Here is a 19,064-nt window from a genome sequence, read left to right on the forward strand (position 1 = left end):
TTGTGCAGTGCCTCGTTCTCATTCAGTTACCCTCAGAACAAGGTGCCACGCAAAGGATTATGTCACCGGAAGTAGTACTGCATGTGAGTGACGCCGTGCTTTGCAGCGCTGCCACATACAGTGCTCCTCTCACTGACCACCAATGAAAGAGGTGCCCCTTCTGGAAGTGCAGGGGGGGGCCAGATACATGACCTCGGGGGGCCACATGTGGCCCATGGGCTGTAGTTTGAGGACCCCTGCTATAAGTAATACTTCTCCCTATAAATAAAAAACAAAAAAGAAAATGAAATCAGTTCTTCAACAGTTCTTGTGTCCAGCATCCTAGGACTCATCCCAGGCAAAGACTTTTTCAGAGCTCTAAGAAGAGACTCTGGGAAGCCGGGTACCCTGCCTGGGCTACCTGAATCCAAAAACCCCAAATGAACACTGTAAAAATTAAAAATTTAATCTCTAATAATATAAAAATTATACTTTATGGAGGTTTATTAATGATCATTAGAAATCAAGGAATAAAGAAGATACAAAATAAAGACCACATGCCCATGGCTGATCAGCCAGTTCAAATACCTGCCTCACCACCACTAAGCTCAGGATCAGAAGTAAAGACCTTCCATGTCCCCGCCTAATATCCCCTATCTACAGGAAGTACATAATGACAGGAAGTCAGTGGGCTCCTGGGAAATGTAGTTCTTTTTAGGGTAACAGATTTTCAATTATACAACCCTAGCATGGTCAGCACACCCTTCCAGAAGAAATCTCTGCAAGTGAGTGTGTCTTAGCTGAGTGGCACACTATCTGCAGGGTAAAGTTGTGATCGCCGTCCTGGTTTCCTGCTAATGTTTAAGCATCTGTCACCCCTCATTCTCTGCCAGCTTCTTGTGTCACAATTGGCATATTAGCATGTCTGGTTTGAAGTGAGCACAGACACTCTATTTCAGCTGTCCAGGATGGATAGGCCAAAACCACATGAAGGTTTCCTTCTGAATTTAGCTTCGGTTTTTGTTAGTCTTACATGAAAGTCAGGGGGATTTCCTGCCCGGGGAAAACTCTACTGCCTTTTGAGCTTGTTCCAAGACAGGGAGATGTTCCTGGTTCTCTCTGGTTGCTAGTTTGAGCTGTCTAACATCTATCGCCACCTCTTGCTGCCATCTTTCATTCTTCCTCTGCCCAGCTGGCTCTCTTTGCCAGCTCCACCTCACTCTTTGGATTTCTCAGAAGACTTTTAAGATCCAAATGTGATCCGTAACTAAGGGAGAGGGAAATCTTAAGTCCCATCACTTTCCTAAAGGAAGAACAGCTCATTTCTACACCAGTTATAGCCCTAAGGATTTGGGTTTTATATTTGGTACAACGACTCTAGGAAAGATCTCTTGATTTTGATAAAAATGAGCCTGAAAAAGAAAAAGAGTTTAAACACCTGAAACGGCGAGCCACATCACGAAAATGAAAAATTGTTCGTTGGCTATGGGAGGAGGAAAAGAGACTTTCCCAGGGTCACACAACTAGGAAGTGGTTGAGGCCAGATTGGAACCCTGGATCTACCACCTCTGAGCCTGGCTCTCAGTCTACTGAGCTACCCAGCTGCTCCCAGAAAATATTCTTAATTAAGTAAATAACATTTTAAAAAAAGAAAATGAAAAAAGAAATTAAGACTGGACAACTAGATTAGTGCTCAAAATTTGTTAGAGTCCACAATCGTAATGGATCCCCTCAAGATATAGATTCTAAATGATCACCCTAGTGCAAATATCAATAATATGGAAATAGGTCTTGATCAATGACACACGCAAAACCCAGTGGAATTGTGGTTTGGCCTTGGGAGGGTGATGGGGAGGGGAGGGAAGAACATGAATCTTGGAACCATGGAAAAATATTCTAAATTAATTAAATAAATAAAAATTTCCAAAAAATGGACCCCCCCAAGAAAGTTGACTATTATATTGTTTTGTACAATTTAATAATTAATAAATGCTGATATAGGTTTGAGAGGTTTTCATATAGTTTGTTTCTGTATGTGTGTGTATATACATGTACGTACATATCATTCTTCGGAGAGATTCCCAGTCCAATAAGAGGGAATTCATCTTAAAAGAACAGGAATTTTCTGAATCTGAGCAGCCATCTTCTTTTTCCCTTCCCCAGTCAGTCAAGGGAAGAAAGATCAAGCAAATCACCAAGAAAAGAGACTTTTTCCTGTCTGCCCAAGATTTGAGAGAAAAGAAATAGTTTATGATTTCGCAGAAGGAGACGTATGGATCAAGTCAGTGTGAGTTTGGGAACCTGGACTTCTTAGTAGGAAGGAAAACTGGACCGAGACGGGATTTCCTAGTGAAGTTGCTCTGGATTTAACATGGGACTGCAAGTGTAAAGTTTGGAGCATTTGCAGCCAACCTGAAGGGTTTGGGGCCACCACAGTCATTTTCCTTGCAGTAAGGAATGGAAGACCAGTGAGTCTTCATGGGTGTTCCAAAGCGGAGGTTCCCTACAATTCACCAAAGATCTGGCAGTGAAACTCCATCATGAAGTTGTTGTCCAGTGATCTCACACTATAAGTTCTTGGCAAAGAATAAAATCTTTAAGCTGTTTTAATCCTGAAGTTTCCCGGAGAAAATGTCATTAGTGAACTTGGGATTTTGAACTGAAAAAATATTGTTGTTTTCACTCATCGAATGCCAGAAATTTAAATGTGATCAACAGTTGGGTTTGTAGATGTGGCAGGGAAATCCTCCTCCGACTCCTCCTCCTCCTCCTCATACTCCTGCGCATCCCACAGATCAAACATTTTATGTCCTACTTACTAAAAAGAGCACTTCCATAGGACAGCAATGTTGTGTCTATATCCCTGACTCCTCAACTAATTTTATAGCTTGAATTAACTGCCTACAAATGCAGCAGAGACATAATGTCCTCAAGAAAGACAAGGAGAGGTTGGCTGCTCAGCTGTTTGAGTAACTGACCAGATTTTGGAAAGCTTTGAGGTGCATGTAGGGGAGTGAAAATCTTGATGGCTCCTTTAGAGTTTTATTTAGCCATCGCTGTGTCTTCTAGTCTTTCTGTCAAGCAGAATATACAGATTTGATCCTTCTTAAAGAGGTCTGATTCATGGCCTTGGGACCAAGACTTAAAAATCATCCATACAGAATTGATTACGCTAACTGCCTCACACTCATAGATTGTTTTAGCCAAGAATAACTCATCCAGAAAACTAAGTGTAATCCTGCAGAGGGGAAAGTGGATCGTTAATGAAATGGAGGACTTTCAAGCATTCCTGATGAAAAGACCTGAGCTGTGCAGGGATTTTGAAATCCAAACACAGGTAGTAAGAGAAACATAGAAAGGTAAACATGAACAAACAATAATAAAGAACTAAATAAAAATTTTAAAAAGACCTGGAGCAGAGGAGTGTATTAGATTAGAAGGAAGGATCATGGGAAGGAAGGAAGGAAGGAAGGATCATGGGAAGGAAGGAAGGATCATGGGAAGGAAGGAAGGAAGGAAGGAAGGAAGGAAGGAAGGAAGGAAGGAAGGAAGACTCAATCAAGTGGAAAGATGGGGAAGAGCAGAGGCACAAGCAGAGTTTAGAGAGAAATAAGGGAGATGGCCATTGGTCAGGTCAATGAAAAGCCTTGTTCCTTCTGAGGAGGTTCTACAGAAAGATGCACAGAGGTAGATTTGAAGGAAGAAACACTGGGCAGAAAAAACTCTCTATAGTGAAGTCTTAGTCCCATGGGATCACCCCATCACCTTCAATTCATGGAAATATTGCAGTGATATAATCTTAGATAAGTGTCCAAGGACTCCTCCAGGTATGAGTACATCTCCTTCTAGGGTATGAGAACAATCAAAATTGTGTTGATTTCACAATGATCCTCTCTTGTCTCCTTCCATGTCTTGACTTTTTCCAGATGCTCATGAAAAAAGTGAACATACATACATATAAGCATATATACATACAAACACACACATATCTACATACATATGTATATAATGTTTCTTTGGGCTGTGAGGATAAACTAAAGGGAACTGTGGAAGCCAAAGAAAAAAATTATACAGTGATCATCTTATTTATAGGCATCCAGAAGCAAATTCTAATCCTTGCCCCACACAGTTCAAAGGAGCTAGTCACAGAAATGGTAGTGGTGGTAGGACCTTGACCATAAGGACCCAGAACACTTCAAACCAGACAACACTTGACAGATGGAGGTCACCAAATGAAAAACGAAGGGCTGCATGTCTTCTGAATCTCCCAGATAGATGGACAGTAACCATGATGATGGCAGTGGTATGTAGACTCCACTCCACATTCAATCAAAGATATGGTCTAGGCTTTTGGTCTTTTTGTCCTTCCTCAAACTTCCCACAGCTACCCTACCCTCCGTTCTCTTAGCTGAGAAACTTGTCTCACATTTCACTAAAAATATTGAGTTCATTGAGTGCTAAGTTTTCCTTATCCTTATTTCACATTACTCAGTTTCTGCCTTTCTCTCCAGCTTCACCCCATCTTACATGAAGAGATAGACCTTCTGAAACTATAAGAAAATTAGGCGAACACAGAATAGTATACATGTCAGACCTTTGGGAAGGGAAAGATTTTAAAACCAAGCAAGAGCTAGAAAGAATCACAAAATGTAAAATCAGTAATTTTGACTACATCAAATTAAAAAGTTTCTGTACAAACAAAACCAACGAAACCAAAATCAGAAGGGAAACAACAAACTGAGAAACAATCTTCATAACAAAAACTTCTGACAAAGGTCTAATTACTCAAATTTGTAAAGGGCTAAATCAATTGTACAAAAAATCAAGCCACCCCCAATTGATAAATGGGCAAGGGACATGAACAGGCAGTTCTCAGATAAAGAAATCAAAACTATTAATAAGCATATGAAAAAGTGTTCTAAATCTCTTATAATCAGAGAGATGCAAATCAAAACAACCCTGAGGTATCACCTCACACCTAGCAGATTGGCTAACATGACAGCAGAGGAAAGTAGTGAATGCTGGAGGGGATGTGGCAAAGTTGGGACATTAATGCATTGCTGGTGGAGTTGTGAACTGATCCAACCATTCTGGAGGGCAATTTGGAACTATGCCTAAAGGGAGCTAAAAGACTGTCTGCCCTTTGATCCAGCCATAGAACTACTGGGTTTGTACTCCAAAGAGATAATAAGGAAAAAGACTTGTACAAGAATATTCATAGCTGTGCTCTTTGTGGTGGCAAAAAATTGGAAAATGAGGGGATGCCCATCAATTGGGGAATCGCTGAACACATTGTGGTATCTGTTGGTGATGGAATACTATTGTGCTCAAAGGAATAATAAAGCAGAGGGATTCCATGTGAAGTGGAATGACCTCCAGGAATTGATCTAGAGTGAAAGGAGCAGAACCAGGAGAACTTTATACACAGAGATTGATACACTGTGGTACAATCAAATGTAATGGACTTCTCCATTAGTGGCAATGCAGTGATCCAGAACAACTTGGAGGGATCTATGAGAAAGAACACTACCCACATTCAGAGGAAAAACTGTGGGAGTAAAAACACCAAAGAAAAAAAAAGAGACAATTAAAAAATAAGGGAGAAACCATAGATAAATCAGTAACCTGCCACTTCTATGGGAAGAAGGGCAACATAATAATAGAATGTAGACTTTTCTCAAGACTATTGGAAGGGATACACAGTTTAATAACAAGTTTAGAAATAATAACTATAGAAATGGTGATAATAATCATAGAAACCATGATTATAAAAATAACTATAATGACTATAGAAATAAAAACTTTAGAAACCAATATTATAGAAATAGGAATTGGGAAAATAATGACAGTGCTCCAAATGAAGAAAATGATAATACCCAACAACAATATATATACGAAATGGTGCTCATCCAAAAAATACTCGAGGTGCTAATGCCCCTCAAAGGGGTGCCCTTCAGGGGGGTGCCTAAGGAATGTCCCAAACATAATGAAGGTGTCCGGGCGGGGGGGCCTGGGGCACAAGAATCAGAGGATACAACCTTTGATTTTCCGGACCCTGATGTCCCACTACTCGTCCCTATCTACTGCCCTCCCCATACTAATGAACCCCATGTTACCTTAAAGGTGGGTAACACCTATTATGATTGTCTTTTAGACACTGGAGCTACCAGGTCTGTATTAAAGAATGTACCTGATTTAAATTGTTATTCCATTGACTCACAAAGTGTAGTGGGAGTATCAGGAATACCCCAAAGAGTTAAAAAACTTCCCCCTAGAATGGTGTCTGTAGGACCCCTAGAGGTACAACATTCCTTCTTTTTGATGCCTGACTCCCCTTTAAATTTGCTGGGGAGGGACCTTCTGTTCAAATTCAGAGCCACAATAACTTGCTCCCCAGATGGTTCCTTAACATTGGAAGTATCGGAGGAATCTTTAAATTTACTCCCTGTACTTCACTCAGAGAGCCAGGAGGCAAAAGAGCCTCCCACCTTTGAAATACCTACAAATATACCGGAGTCTTTTTGGGCCACATCTTCTATTGATGTAGACTTACTTAAATCAGCTGTTCCTGTTCAAATAAAAACTAAATCCAGCCCACCTCCTTGTATTCCTCAGTATCCTCTCTCCAAGGAGGCAATGGAGGGCATTACCCCAATAATAAACTCATTAATTGAACAAGGAATAATTTTCCCTTGTAAATCTGAATACAACACGCCCATCCTTCCCATTAAAAAACCAAAAAGGGGGCCTGATGGCAAACATCTCTATAGATTCTTACATGATTTGAGGGCTGTGATCAATCATGTTATAAAGAGACACTCTGTAGTTTCCAATATCAATACTATTATTTCTTCTATTCCTAGCACAGCTACATACTTTACAGTAGTAGACTTGTGCTCAGCCTTCTTTTCCATACCCATACATGAGGACTCCAGGCATATCTTTGCTTTCACCTGACAGAGACGGAATACTCCTGGAGTCGTTTGCCACAAGGTTTCATAGACAGCCCAAGCTTATTTGTGCAAATTTTGAGCCAAGATACAGATAATATAAAATTTAAAAACAGCAAATTAACCAAATACGTAGATGATCTACTCTTGGCTTCAACAGATGCAGAAACATGTCAGGAAGATAGTAAACACCTTCTTTTGGAATTGCACAAAAGAGGGCATAAGATCTCGAAGGATAAGATTCGGTGGTGCCTCCCTGAAGTAGAATATTTGGGGTTCATCCTGACTGTGGGTGCCCACTTTATTTCTCCCAAACAAATTGAGAATATTCAAAATTTAAGGGCTCCTACCACTAAGAAACAGTTGAGAGCAATTTTGGGAGTAACAGGGTTTTGTAGACAATGGATTCCTTGCTATGGGGAAGTTACTGGACCCTTTATAGCACTAACAAGGGATTCTGTCCCTGAACCCCTTAAATTAGAGCCAGAAACCTGTTCAACTCTAACAGATCTAAAACAGGCTATCCTGTCTGCCCCTGCTCTAGGCATCCCAGATTACAACAAGCCATTTACTTTGTACATGAGTGAAAAGGAGTGGCTTCAGGTGTTTTAACTCAGACTTTGGGACCTTCTGAGCACCCAATTGCTTCTTATTCTGCCCAGCTGGACACAGTAGCATCAGTAGCACCACCATGTCTTAGAGGAGTAGCTGCTACAGCCTTACTAGTGAAAAAAAACTGTTGATCTAGTATTGGGATGCCCATTAACAATTATGTAACCACATGAGGTAGAAGCATTATTGCTAAGGCATAGAACACAGGCATTCTCAGATCAGCAAATTACAAGATATGAAATAACCTTGTTAAATAGAGAAAACATTACCTTGAAATGCTGTATAACCCTTAACCCTGCCACCTTGCTTCCAGATTTACCTCATTCAGGAGAACCATTACACAATTGTGAAACACTATTGTCCATGGCAGAAAAGCCTCCAGATAATCTCTTGGACACTCCCTTAGACAATGCAGATCTGATCTTATTTGCTGATGGTTCCTTTTTTATAAGGGATGGCATAAGTTACACTGGAGCTGCCTTAGTCTCAGAATTTGTCACTGAGTGGTCAGCTTTGCTGCCCTCTAACATTAGCACTCAAGGAGCAGAACTCATAGCTCTGAAGCATGTTTGTATAATTGCCAAGGGTAAAAAGGCAACAATTTATACAGATTCTAGATATGCTTTTGGCATTTGTCACTCAGTCGGAATGCTATGGCTCCAGAGAGAATTTTTAACCTCAGCTGGAAAATCTATAGCTAATGCAGAAATTATTAATGAAGTTCTTTCTTCTCTCCAGCTGCCTGAAGTCCTAGCTGTAGTTCATTGCTCTGCCCATACAGGTGGCACTGACCCTGTCTCTAGAGGAAATGATTGAGCAGATACCACTGCAAAGCTAGGAGCCAAAGAAGGGCCTGAATTAATTTTAACATTAACAACCACTGATGACTTAAATTTATCGCTTTCCTATAATGAAAAGGAAGTGAAAAAATGGAAACAAAAATTCAAAGCAAAACAGATTAATGGAGTATGGGTGTCATCTGAAGGAAAACCTCTGCTCCCTAGAAGTTTCTATCACCAAATTTGCCAATCTATTCATTAAAATGGTCACTTTGGCACCCAGGGCATCATGGACTCTGTTAAGAGAGTATGGATAGCCCCTGGTATAACTACTATAGCCTCTAAAGTGTGTTCATCCTGCTCTACCTGCCAAGCATATAACCAACATGCATTTTGTGGCAAAGCTTTTGGTGGGAGTCCTCTGGCTTACACACCTTTTGAACATCTACAGATAGATTTCATAACAATGCCAAAGGCTGGACATTATAAATTTTGTCTAGACATGGTAGATCAACTAACCAGATGGCCGGAAGCATTTCCTGCAACCCAAGCCACAGCGGATTTTGTTGCTAAGGTACTTTTAAAAGAAATTATTCCTCGCTTTGGCCAGCCAGCACGTATTGATTCAGATAGAGGAAGTCATTTTACTGATTCTGTCTTAAATCAGATATATTCTTGCTTGGGGATAACTCCCAAATTCCATGTTCCATACCATCCCCAGAGCTCAGGCCAAGTGGAGAGGATGAACAAAGAACTTAAAACTATGATTGGCAAATTATGCACTGAGACACATTTAAAATGGCCTGAAATTCTCCCTCTGGCACTATTTTATCTTAGAATCAGGCCTAGAGGAGACCTACACATCTCACCATTTGAGATGCTTTTTGGACATCCGCCTATACAGGCTAAACCTTTCCCCCCTGCATATACATCACTATTAGGGGGAGATACTACTATTGCTTCCTATATACAGGAATTACAGCACAAACTACGTGAACTTCATGAATCTGGAGCTGCAGTACAAGCTGGAGCACTAGATTTTTCTCTTCATGACCTGAACCCAGGAGATAAAGTGTATATTAAGAATTTCAAGCATACTGGAGCAACCCAGCCTTCCTGGGAAGGACCATTCCAAATATTGTTAACTACTCCAACATCTATAAAGGTTGGAGAGAAGGACTCTCGGATTCATTGCTCACATGTGAAGAGAGCATCTTCTGTTGAGACTGATTGACTGTACCCTATCACATGCATTGGAAATAATAATCCATAGACAAGTGGATGCTGTTTTTCGAGAACACATTGAATTACTGATTTTTTCCCTTATTTTTATTATTGCTTTTCTTTTATTTTGATTAGAATACTTGATTTTTCCTTTTTTTCTCATTTCTTGTACTAAAGGTACATATAATTAATTCTTTTTCTGCAGTAATAGAAGTTATATATATATATATATATATTCTTGCTTTAATATCTATGCATACCCAAAAGCTTTAAACTATGGGAACTTGCCATTTATTGATAAAATGTTATGGGACTGTGATTAATGTTTGTGTCTGGTTCCAGAAAATGGGATAAAAACAAGGAGCACAGACTTAACCTGAAAAGTGCCAAAAAGGGCACACAGGTCAAAATGAAACCAATACAGGTGGGATTGATGACCTTCTACACCAATATGGAAGGAGTTGAAATTAGTGTGAGACTCAAGGTTGTGACGCTTGACATATGTTAAGTCATAGGACTTCCTTGTATCTACATTCTTTGTGAAGTACTCATCCAAGTACAAAGTTTGACTATCATGCTGGCTTCCTATATCCCTGAGAATGACAAAAAATCAGACCAGGGAATGACACTTCCCTAGCAAAACAAAATTCTAGTTCCTTTCCTTCTTATATTATGGTAACTTCCTGTAGTCTTGGCTGCAAATGGGTAAGTGAAATATTACTGCATTCTGTCCTACAGACTTGTGGGATAAAAATTACTTTAAATTGGACCTATATAAAGGCCTATTTTGAATTTTTTTCTCTTATGTTTTTTGTGTTTTTTCTCTTCTTTTGATAATTGACTCATACACCCCCTTAACTCAACATTACATCCTGAGCTGAACTGGATGTTTTTTTAACACCTACTTCAGGGGGGGTTGTATTTTAATTTAAAATGCAAGATTTTTTATTTTTTGTTTGAGATTGTATTTTTAAAAAACTCCAAGATTTTGATTATGTTCGAGAAAAGATCTTCAAGGAAGAAGCTTGCTAACTCCTAAATCCAGAGTATGAATTGTTGCAGAAAGATGCCAGAAACCCTACACTACAGCAAGAAGACCAAGAATGAACTTTGGGTGTGGTTGATGGAACTGAAGTTTGATTGAACATTTATTGTAAATGTACACTTTTATGCCATGGGGATTGCCCCCTAATTTGGCTTTCTGTCAATGCACCTAGCAAAACATTGGTTTTGCTTTCTTTCTTTTCTATTCCTCCCTAACTACTGTAATTTCTTCTTTGAAAATTGAATATTGTATAAATCTGTAGTTAGAAGTGCGTTTAGGACTACAAGATGATTATGTTAAATGATCAATGGGGAGACTAGTCTCCCAATGATCACCAGGGGGGATTGTGAATCTTAAAACTTCTCAGACTGTACCTTAGAACATTTGGTTAAGGCTATTCCCCATTTAAACAATGGAGGTACTTGATCAGGAATGTATTGGGAACTTTAACATTACTCCACCCATACTTAAAATGCCTTAGGGGAAAATAAAGTTGTAAACTCCTGATGGAACAATGAAAAAGTCCCTAACTCATACTTATAGTGAGGCCAAAACCTTAAGCTAGGTCTATTTTTAGATCTAATACAAAAGGGTGCTAAGTACCTATACCTGTTAAATTAATCACTAAAAGGTCAAGCAACTTACAAAGGGCAAGCTTAGCAAGAGGTGTGAAGTTTTAGTCTACTTAGGGAAGGTGATTAACAAAAGAAGATGTGAATTAAGAATGGTCAGTCCTGTGCACAATGTCTACTGTGATTGGTAGATGTGAAAATTTAGGGAAGGTGACATAAGAGAAATTTCTCTTTAAAAGGAGCTGGCTCTCTCAACTTAGGGGGAGTTGGATCTTGGACTAGTTGGAGTAGCTGGGCCTCTGAACTTAGTTGGAGTTTTGCTTGGGACCAAATCTTGTGGTGAGTGGATAAAGACTGTCTTGGTTTTCTCTCTTAAAGAGAAAGGCCTAGGCCATTTGGCCTAGGCCCTAGGCCTTTTCCTACTATTTCATCTTACTCTCTCTCCCTTCCCTTAATTCCTTCATTCATATTAATTAAAATCTCCATAAAACCCAGCTGACTTGGGTGTTTCATATTTGGGAATTTTTCCCATGGCAACCACTTATTTTTGATATAAAATCAAGACACTAAAATTATTTTTACCATTTTGGCAATTCACAGTCATTTTCACCCACATTTTCACAGTCACAGTCCTTCCTGGGTACACTTTGGTCCTCAGATCATCCATCCCAGGGAGGGCATCCCAACAATCTCAGCCAAGGGGAACAGGGACTTAAGTCATCCCTGCAACTGCCCCAAGGTGGCTTGAAGTATGAGCAGCAGATAGTCTATGCCCTCATCACCCTCTCCTGCCAGCCTCTCCCCTTCCCCCACCAACTTTAAGAGATGAAGCTAGAATGGTTGCCTGTGGCTATTCTCACCACTCATCATCCACCAACCCCGGATCTAACTTCTTTCTATCTATGTCCCAAGAGACATCCAAGTACTCCCAGAATCTTCTTGGGCAAGATATTTGGACAACTCTTTCCCCCTGGGGTAAAGCCCTAGTGATACCACCCTTGTTCTGGCTCTGCCTTCAACAAGTTGTCTCCCCTCTTTCTTTAGGCTTTAGTTTCCTCCTCTGAAAATTGAGAGGGATGGACCAGGGCACCACTGAGAGACCTTCAGGCTTCAGATCAAAGGTCTTATGAGCTTTCATCAGATCCTAAGCAGGGCAGAACCCACTTGAGTTGTTTGTTTAAGGGAGTTGGGGCATGGGGGAAGGCCAGATCCCAAGGTTCTTGCTGCCTTCATCCTGGATAAAGCCCTAATTGGTGGAGTCCCTGCCTTTGGCACTCACTTATTCTCCACATCCTGGATGGTGTCTGGCAACGGCACGTTCTGGGTTTCAGGAAGAAGGAGAAAAACGGCCACACCGGAAATGAGCAGGGAAGCTCCATAGATAATATAAGGCAGAGAAGAAAAGGACTGGCCTGTAATCTTAAAAACAGGGCCCAGGATACAGCCCAGTCGAGCTGCCACTTGGTCGGTACCCGTCGCTGTCATCCTGCCAGGAGAGAAACGGTCAAAGGAAGTGCAGTAATCCCAGAGATGACGACACCGTCACTGTCCCCACCAAAAAGGAAAAAGAGCTGAGCCAGGAGGCGGAGGTGAGGCAATGAGGTGCCCAGATCCTCTCACCCTCTGGGAGAGCAGCCTTCAAAGACTCAAAGGGCTGTCCATCAGCCAACCCACAGGCTTTTTTAAGTGCTTCCTGTGGGTCAACCAGGAGCTCCCACTCTAATAGGTGGAGCCCATCCCTAAAGCAAGTTCCATTCAGAGCAGATGGAAGGTAACTATAGAGAGGAAGACTCTGGCATATGGGAGGCCTGAGGCAGGTGGCATAGTCCTCCCTCTGAGGCTCAAAGGAAGCCAGGGATTCTAAGAGTCCCAAGTTGGGAGGAAAATTGCCCCACATGAAGGAGAAAACCAACCCCATGGTGTAGAAAACAGACCAGGGTATCTGGATCACAGAATATCCGGAGGGATCCCAAAGAGCTTTCAGGGGCAAACAGAGGAGGACGCTCTATTTGATCAACAAGTAATAGGGAGCCAGTGAAGTTTGTTGAGCAGAAGAGTGGTGTGATCTAGGAAAATTACTTTGACAGCTGAGTGGAAGATAGATCAGAGGAGGGAGAGACTTGAGGTACAATGAGGAAGCTACAGTGACAGTCCAGGTGTGACTGAATGAGTGGAGAGAAGCTTCGACAACTTACTAGAGCCATGGGCTCGGCTAGAGAGAGAAGTCGAGGATGGCACTGAGGGTGACGGCAAGGTCGGTGGGGCCAAGTTCAGAAGGAAGAAAGGTTTGAAGGGGAAGAGAATGAGTTCTCTTGGGGGCACGTTGAGTTGGATGTGCCTATGGGACAGTCCCTTAGGCTCGCCAAAGCTCAGGTCCTACCTTAGCACTGTGGGGTACAGCTCCATGCCATAGGCAAAGATGCAGGTAATCCCAGCGCTCAGACAGCCAGCAGCAAACACGACAAAAGTGACCCTCAGGCTCTGCCTGGCTAGAGAGAGAAGGGACAGAGAGGGTCAGCTGGACTGTCCTCCTCCGCTCCATGGAGCTCCTCCTTTGTGAGGAACACTCGCTCCCTGGCTACTGAGGAAAAGGCTACTAAAGGGAAGGACCCCACAAACCAGGGAGAATGATGGAGGTCCTGGGTCCTGGGTTCAAATCCCAGCTCTGCTATCTAGAAGGAACATCAGAGGCCTCTGACTCCTGTGCCACACTGTCTCGTGTCCTGGGTTCAAATCTGCCCTCAAAACCTTCTTCGCTTCATGACCCTGAGCAAGACACTTAACCCCCATTGCCTAGGCCTTACCATTTGCCTTCCTTGGAACCAATACACAGTATTGACTCTAAGAGAGAAAGTAAGGGGTTTAAAAGAGAGAATACAGGGTCTGGAGTCAGATCGGATGACCAGGCTTTACTTGGGTGACTTCTGGGACTCAGTCTCCTTCTGTGTAAAATAAGAGGAGCCCTTCTGGCTCTAAGACGTGCTCTGGAAGGGGAGGGCCATTGGCCAACTCCACCCTCCTGAGAGAGGGGAGGCTCCCAGGGACATGGAGAACAAGTCATGGACGACCCTCCCCAGGGCCCCTCAGGACCCAGCCCCCCCCCCCAGGCCCAAGGGACCAGCCCATTCCCGTTGGGGATGAGCCCTCACCTGCTGGTACGAACACACTGGCCAGAATGGAGAGTCCAGCCAGAACCTGAAAGGTCACCAGGCTCCTGTTCCGGCCACCACTATAGCGCAGCATGAGGTAGGCAGCGATCTTGGCCGGGATGTCCACTGCTCCGAAGAGCGTCGACAGCAGGTAGATGTTGGTGTCCAGATTCTGCAGGTCCATCGCCATGCCGAAGTACGCAAAGGATTCAGAGAACCTGCAGAGGGCATCATTAGCGAGGCAGTTACTGCCTCCTCCCCGGCTGCCCTGGACACCAGGTCCAGAGGGAGTCAGCAGCCGAGCTGCTAAAGAACTGCTATTCTTTGAGCAACACAAACATTGGGCTCATCAGTCTCTTTTTAAAAAACAAGCCCTCACCTTCTGTCTTGGAGTCAAAACTGTGTATTGGTTCCAAGGCAAATAGTGGTCAGGGCTAGGCAATGAGGGTTAGGTGACTTGACCAGGGTCACCCAGCTAGGAAGCATCTGAGGTGAGATTTGAACCCAGGACCTGCCATCTCTGGTCCTGGTTCTCCATCTACTGAGCCACCTACCTGGCCCTTGCTTGTTTCTTTTTATCTGGAAGAAGAACAAGACACTCCTCCTAAGAAAGTCAATGTATCTCACCTCAGATGACCCCCTGGAAGATGGCACAATGGATGGAATTCTGGGTTTGGAGCTGGAAGATGGACGTTTGAAACATGGCTCCATTGTCTTACGATCTGTGTGATATTGGGAGAGCCACAATGGTTTTGAAAGATGGAGAGTTCCCCATCATTGGAGGGATTCAAGGGAGAGCCACAATGGCTTTGAAAGATGGAGAGTTCCCCATCACTGGAGGGATTCAAGGGAGAGCCACAATGGCTTTGAAAGATGGAGAGTTCCCCATCACTGGAGGGATTCAAGTAGAGCTGGCTGAGCCCTCATTAGGAATGTTGAGGAGAATATTGTGGTAGGTGTGGGTCAGACTCAGTGCCTCAGAGGTCCCTTCCAACTGGAAGATTCCCATATCTCCCTCTGCTTCGTCCTCTCTAAAACAAGCTATTTAGGTCCTCTCCTCAAAACCCTCCAAAACCCAGAGCCCTTCTGGCAGTGACTTGGATTTCCTGCCGTCCAGAATCAGGGTTGAACCAGTGCCTATCAAAGCTGGAAGGAAGTCCCTTATTTCACAGATGATAGAAGGCAGGAACTTTGCCTCGGCACCTCCAACCTGTAGCACAAAACCTGATACACAGCAGGTGATTAATAAATGCTCTCATCTTGATCACTACAGTAGCCTGCCTCAAGCCTCTCCCCACTCCCATCCATCCTCCATTCAGCCACTGAGGTGATTTCTCTAAAGCCCACGTCTGACGGCGTCACGTCCCTCACTCCACAAACTCCAGTGGCTCCCCGTGGCCTCAACAACCAAGTACAAAACACTGTGGCATTCCAAGCCCTTCATAAGGTAGCCCTTCTCCTACCTTTACACCTTATTCCTCTACGTGTCCTCTTCGGTCAGTGAGCCTGACCAGCCTCCTGGTTGTTCCACCAACAAGACCCTCCATCTCTCAGCTCCAGGCATTGTCTCTGGCTGCCCCCATGCCGGGACAGGCTCTCCCTCCTCCACTCTGCCTGCAGACCGCCCTGGATTCCTTTAAGTCTCAGCTAAAATCCCTGAGGATTCCCTGTCCCTCTGTCAATGACTTCCCCATTTATCTGGTCTCTAGCTTGCTTTGTATAGATCGGTTTGCATGTTGCCTCATTAGACCGTAAGCTCTTTGAGGGCAGGGACTGTCTTTTGCCTTTTTTGTAGCACCAGAGCTTGGCACAATGCCTGGCACATGGTGCTTAATAAATGCATAGTACCCAATGAGTAGGAAAATAGGTCATACGGCTGCTGGCATCAAAACCAGGGCTAGAACCCCGTCTCCAAATTTCCTGGGCCAGGATACATCCCTCGTACTACACTGCCTCCCTATGCCACAGCCACCATCATTCCTCCCCCATTAAAGATTCTTGTTTTTCCATTTTCTGTCTTGCTCCCCAAGGTGGGTAACTGAGGAGGAGCAATCTCTGAAAGGACTGATTTTTAGTCAATGCGACCCACGTATTTATTAATCCCTACTGTATGCCAGCCCCTGCGATGGGCACTGGAGAGACCAAGGCACAAACAAAGCTGCCCCTGCCCTCAAGGAGCTCACAGCCCCCTGAGAGGAACCTCATGGTCCCAGATAAATATGCCAAGTTATTTCTCAGGCTTGGGAGTGCCAACCTCAGGGCCAGAGAGCAGCAGGGCAGGAATCTTCATTATTAGAAGAGGTCTGAGAGCAATCATTGGCCCCTCCCCATTTAGTAAGCCCCTGCCCATCCCAGATCCATGATCTTGTTAGGATTTTCCAGCTGAATGATTCCATAGGACTAATGAGTAACTCCTAGCTATTTCTCCAAAGGATCATCGACTCCTCTTAAAGTCTAATGCAGTCGGAGGAGGTGGCCTCGGCTATCGTGGAAAGGTTCTTTCCTCTCATATTAAACTCACAGCAAATGTTCTAAGTGGCCAGGAATCCTTCGCCCTCGCCAGAAATGTCACAAGCCTCCACCAAAGGCCCCAAGGTCTAGAAGAGCCCCTCCTCCTCCCTGTACCCCATCCTTCCAGTGACCCACTCTAGGCTGCCTGGACAAGGGGACGGACCCACACCCAGCATCCTCACTCAGCCACCTTGTTGTTGGGGGTGTACCAAGGGTCTGGAATCGGCCAATGAAATAGCACCCTGCTACCTGGGCGTATCAAGATGGCGCTGGGCCCTGGAGGGTACAGTATCAGACCAGGATCCTATTTGTTGGAGGGGGCCAGGACCTCTGATAAAGAGCTATTGCTCAGAGCTCTGCCTCAGTTATTGTAGCACAGATTGGACAAATTTCTGGTGTGGCATCGAGGGCAGCATTGACTGACAAGATCATAATTTAGAGATGGAAGAACCAGATGAGGAAAATGAGCCCTTTGCCTAAAGTCATGGTGGTAGTAAGTAGTAAAGCCATTCTTTGAACCTAGTTCTTCCTATGCCAAACCTACCACTCGCCACCACACCACATTCTGGGTTCAAATACCAGCTCTGAGATGTCCTAGCTGTGTGATCTTGGACAAGTGGCTTCAACACTCTGTGCCTCAGTTTCCCCACTTGTAAAATGAGGAGTTGCTCTAGGTGACTCCTAAGATCTCTTCCAGCTCAAATCCTTTATCCCATAATCCTATTCTTTCCAAGACGCCATCTTTTGCTAAATGAGATGGGAAGGACCTACCACACAAAGGACACACAGAGAACGATCCTCCTTAATATGGGGGTCCGGAACAAGTCAAATACTGTGCTATGAGACTTGTCAGTGGAGGGGTCTCCCTGTAGATGGCCTCTTAAGACCTATGAGAGACAGGGGAAAGGGAAAGAGTCAGCCCTACCAGCACCGCAAGAGCAGAGTATAAAGCAGTTGCCTGAGGAACGTAGAAACGTGATAAAATGGTGGCTCGTGGATGAAGGTCATCGGGGGGAGCTTTGGGACTGCTGGTGAGCCACCCTGAGTATTCTTGAAAATGCAAACTGGACAGAATTTCAAGTCAGCCCTCCTGGGAGGAGGGACAGTCCCCAGGCTCCATTCATTCCCCAGAATTAGCCACCAGAGGAAGCAAATATTGGTTTCTCCGGATAAGGAAAGAGAGAATACAAGGGAAACACTTGGGAATTCAGATGGGAGAAGGTCAATCCTTAAACCATTCAGCAGGCCGGTCAGCTTCCACACTCCTGGCAGAGATGCCAGACGGACTTTGGAGCTGGAGCCTATACTGGGATCTCTAAATGCTGCAGAGAAGGAAAGGACAAGAGCCAAGGGAGCAATTGGAGCAGGCGGAAAACACGAGTGACCTCGCCAGGCTTAAAGGAAACGGGATTGAAAGTCATTTAGTGTCCATTTTTCTCCTACCCCAGGTGACTTAGAGCAGTTGACCAAGTTATCCAATGATAGAAAGGGCAACATAAGAGGAGATGAGGCAATTATGCCACCAAGTCTCCCAGGGTATACCTACCAACCAACTAAGGATGAAAAGGCAGAAAGTGAAGGACAGGGAGAAAGGGAGAAAGGCTGAATTGCCTAAGAATTCAAGAGGAAAAAAATCTTAATAATAATCCAGAGCAGAGGGGCAGTGGGGTGGTTCAGTGCATAGGATCCAGGCCTGGAGACTAGAGGTCTTGGGTTCGAATCTCATCTCGGACACTTCCTAGCTGTATGACCCTGTGCAAGTCACTTAACCCCCATTGCCCAGCCCTTACTATTCTTCTGCCTTGAAACCAATACGCAGATTGATTGTAAGATGAAAGATAAGGGTTTATGGAAAAAATCCAGAGGGCAAATACATAAATCAAAAGAAAGGATCCTAAAACTAAGGAAAGATGAGTACTAAATGCTCATGTAGATTACAAAGCACTTTTAACAAAACTACCAGACAAAAGAAAGTGAACTAATGCCTGATGAAACACAGAATCCTATTGAATCCCAAAAGAAAATGAAGGATCAAGAAATTCCAAATGGTTCAAAAGAGAAATGACATTCACAAAAGAATAAATTAGAATTTTAAAATGTATTATATCTAAATATAACAGCCCTCAATATAGTAATACATATCAATAAAAGATTAGAAAAACATAGCTCCCATGGAAGAGAGTTTCTCTAAAGAACTGAAAAAGATGACCAAGGGGGCAGCTGGGTGGTTCAGTGGATTGAGA

At 43.5% G+C, this 19,064-nt stretch overlaps 1 protein-coding gene across 1 annotated transcript in view; it reads right to left on the bottom strand.

The window, feature by feature from the left end:
• Positions 1-454: 454 nt before the first annotated feature.
• Positions 455-19,064, bottom strand: part of LOC100031337 (solute carrier family 22 member 12-like) — a 35,962-nt gene continuing 17,352 nt past the window's right edge. The window contains exons 6-10 of the mRNA XM_001380592.4: positions 17,593-17,708; positions 14,311-14,528; positions 13,542-13,650; positions 12,441-12,647; positions 455-3,908 (exon numbers count right to left, since the gene is read on the bottom strand). Of these exons, the coding sequence (XP_001380629.3) occupies positions 3,842-3,908; positions 12,441-12,647; positions 13,542-13,650; positions 14,311-14,528; positions 17,593-17,708 (717 nt within the window). The 3' untranslated portion in view covers positions 455-3,841. The remainder of the gene's footprint in view (positions 3,909-12,440; positions 12,648-13,541; positions 13,651-14,310; positions 14,529-17,592; positions 17,709-19,064) is intronic.

Source organism: Monodelphis domestica, chromosome 6 (assembly GCF_027887165.1).
Source record: "Monodelphis domestica isolate mMonDom1 chromosome 6, mMonDom1.pri, whole genome shotgun sequence".
Taxonomy (NCBI): domain Eukaryota; kingdom Metazoa; phylum Chordata; class Mammalia; order Didelphimorphia; family Didelphidae; genus Monodelphis; species Monodelphis domestica.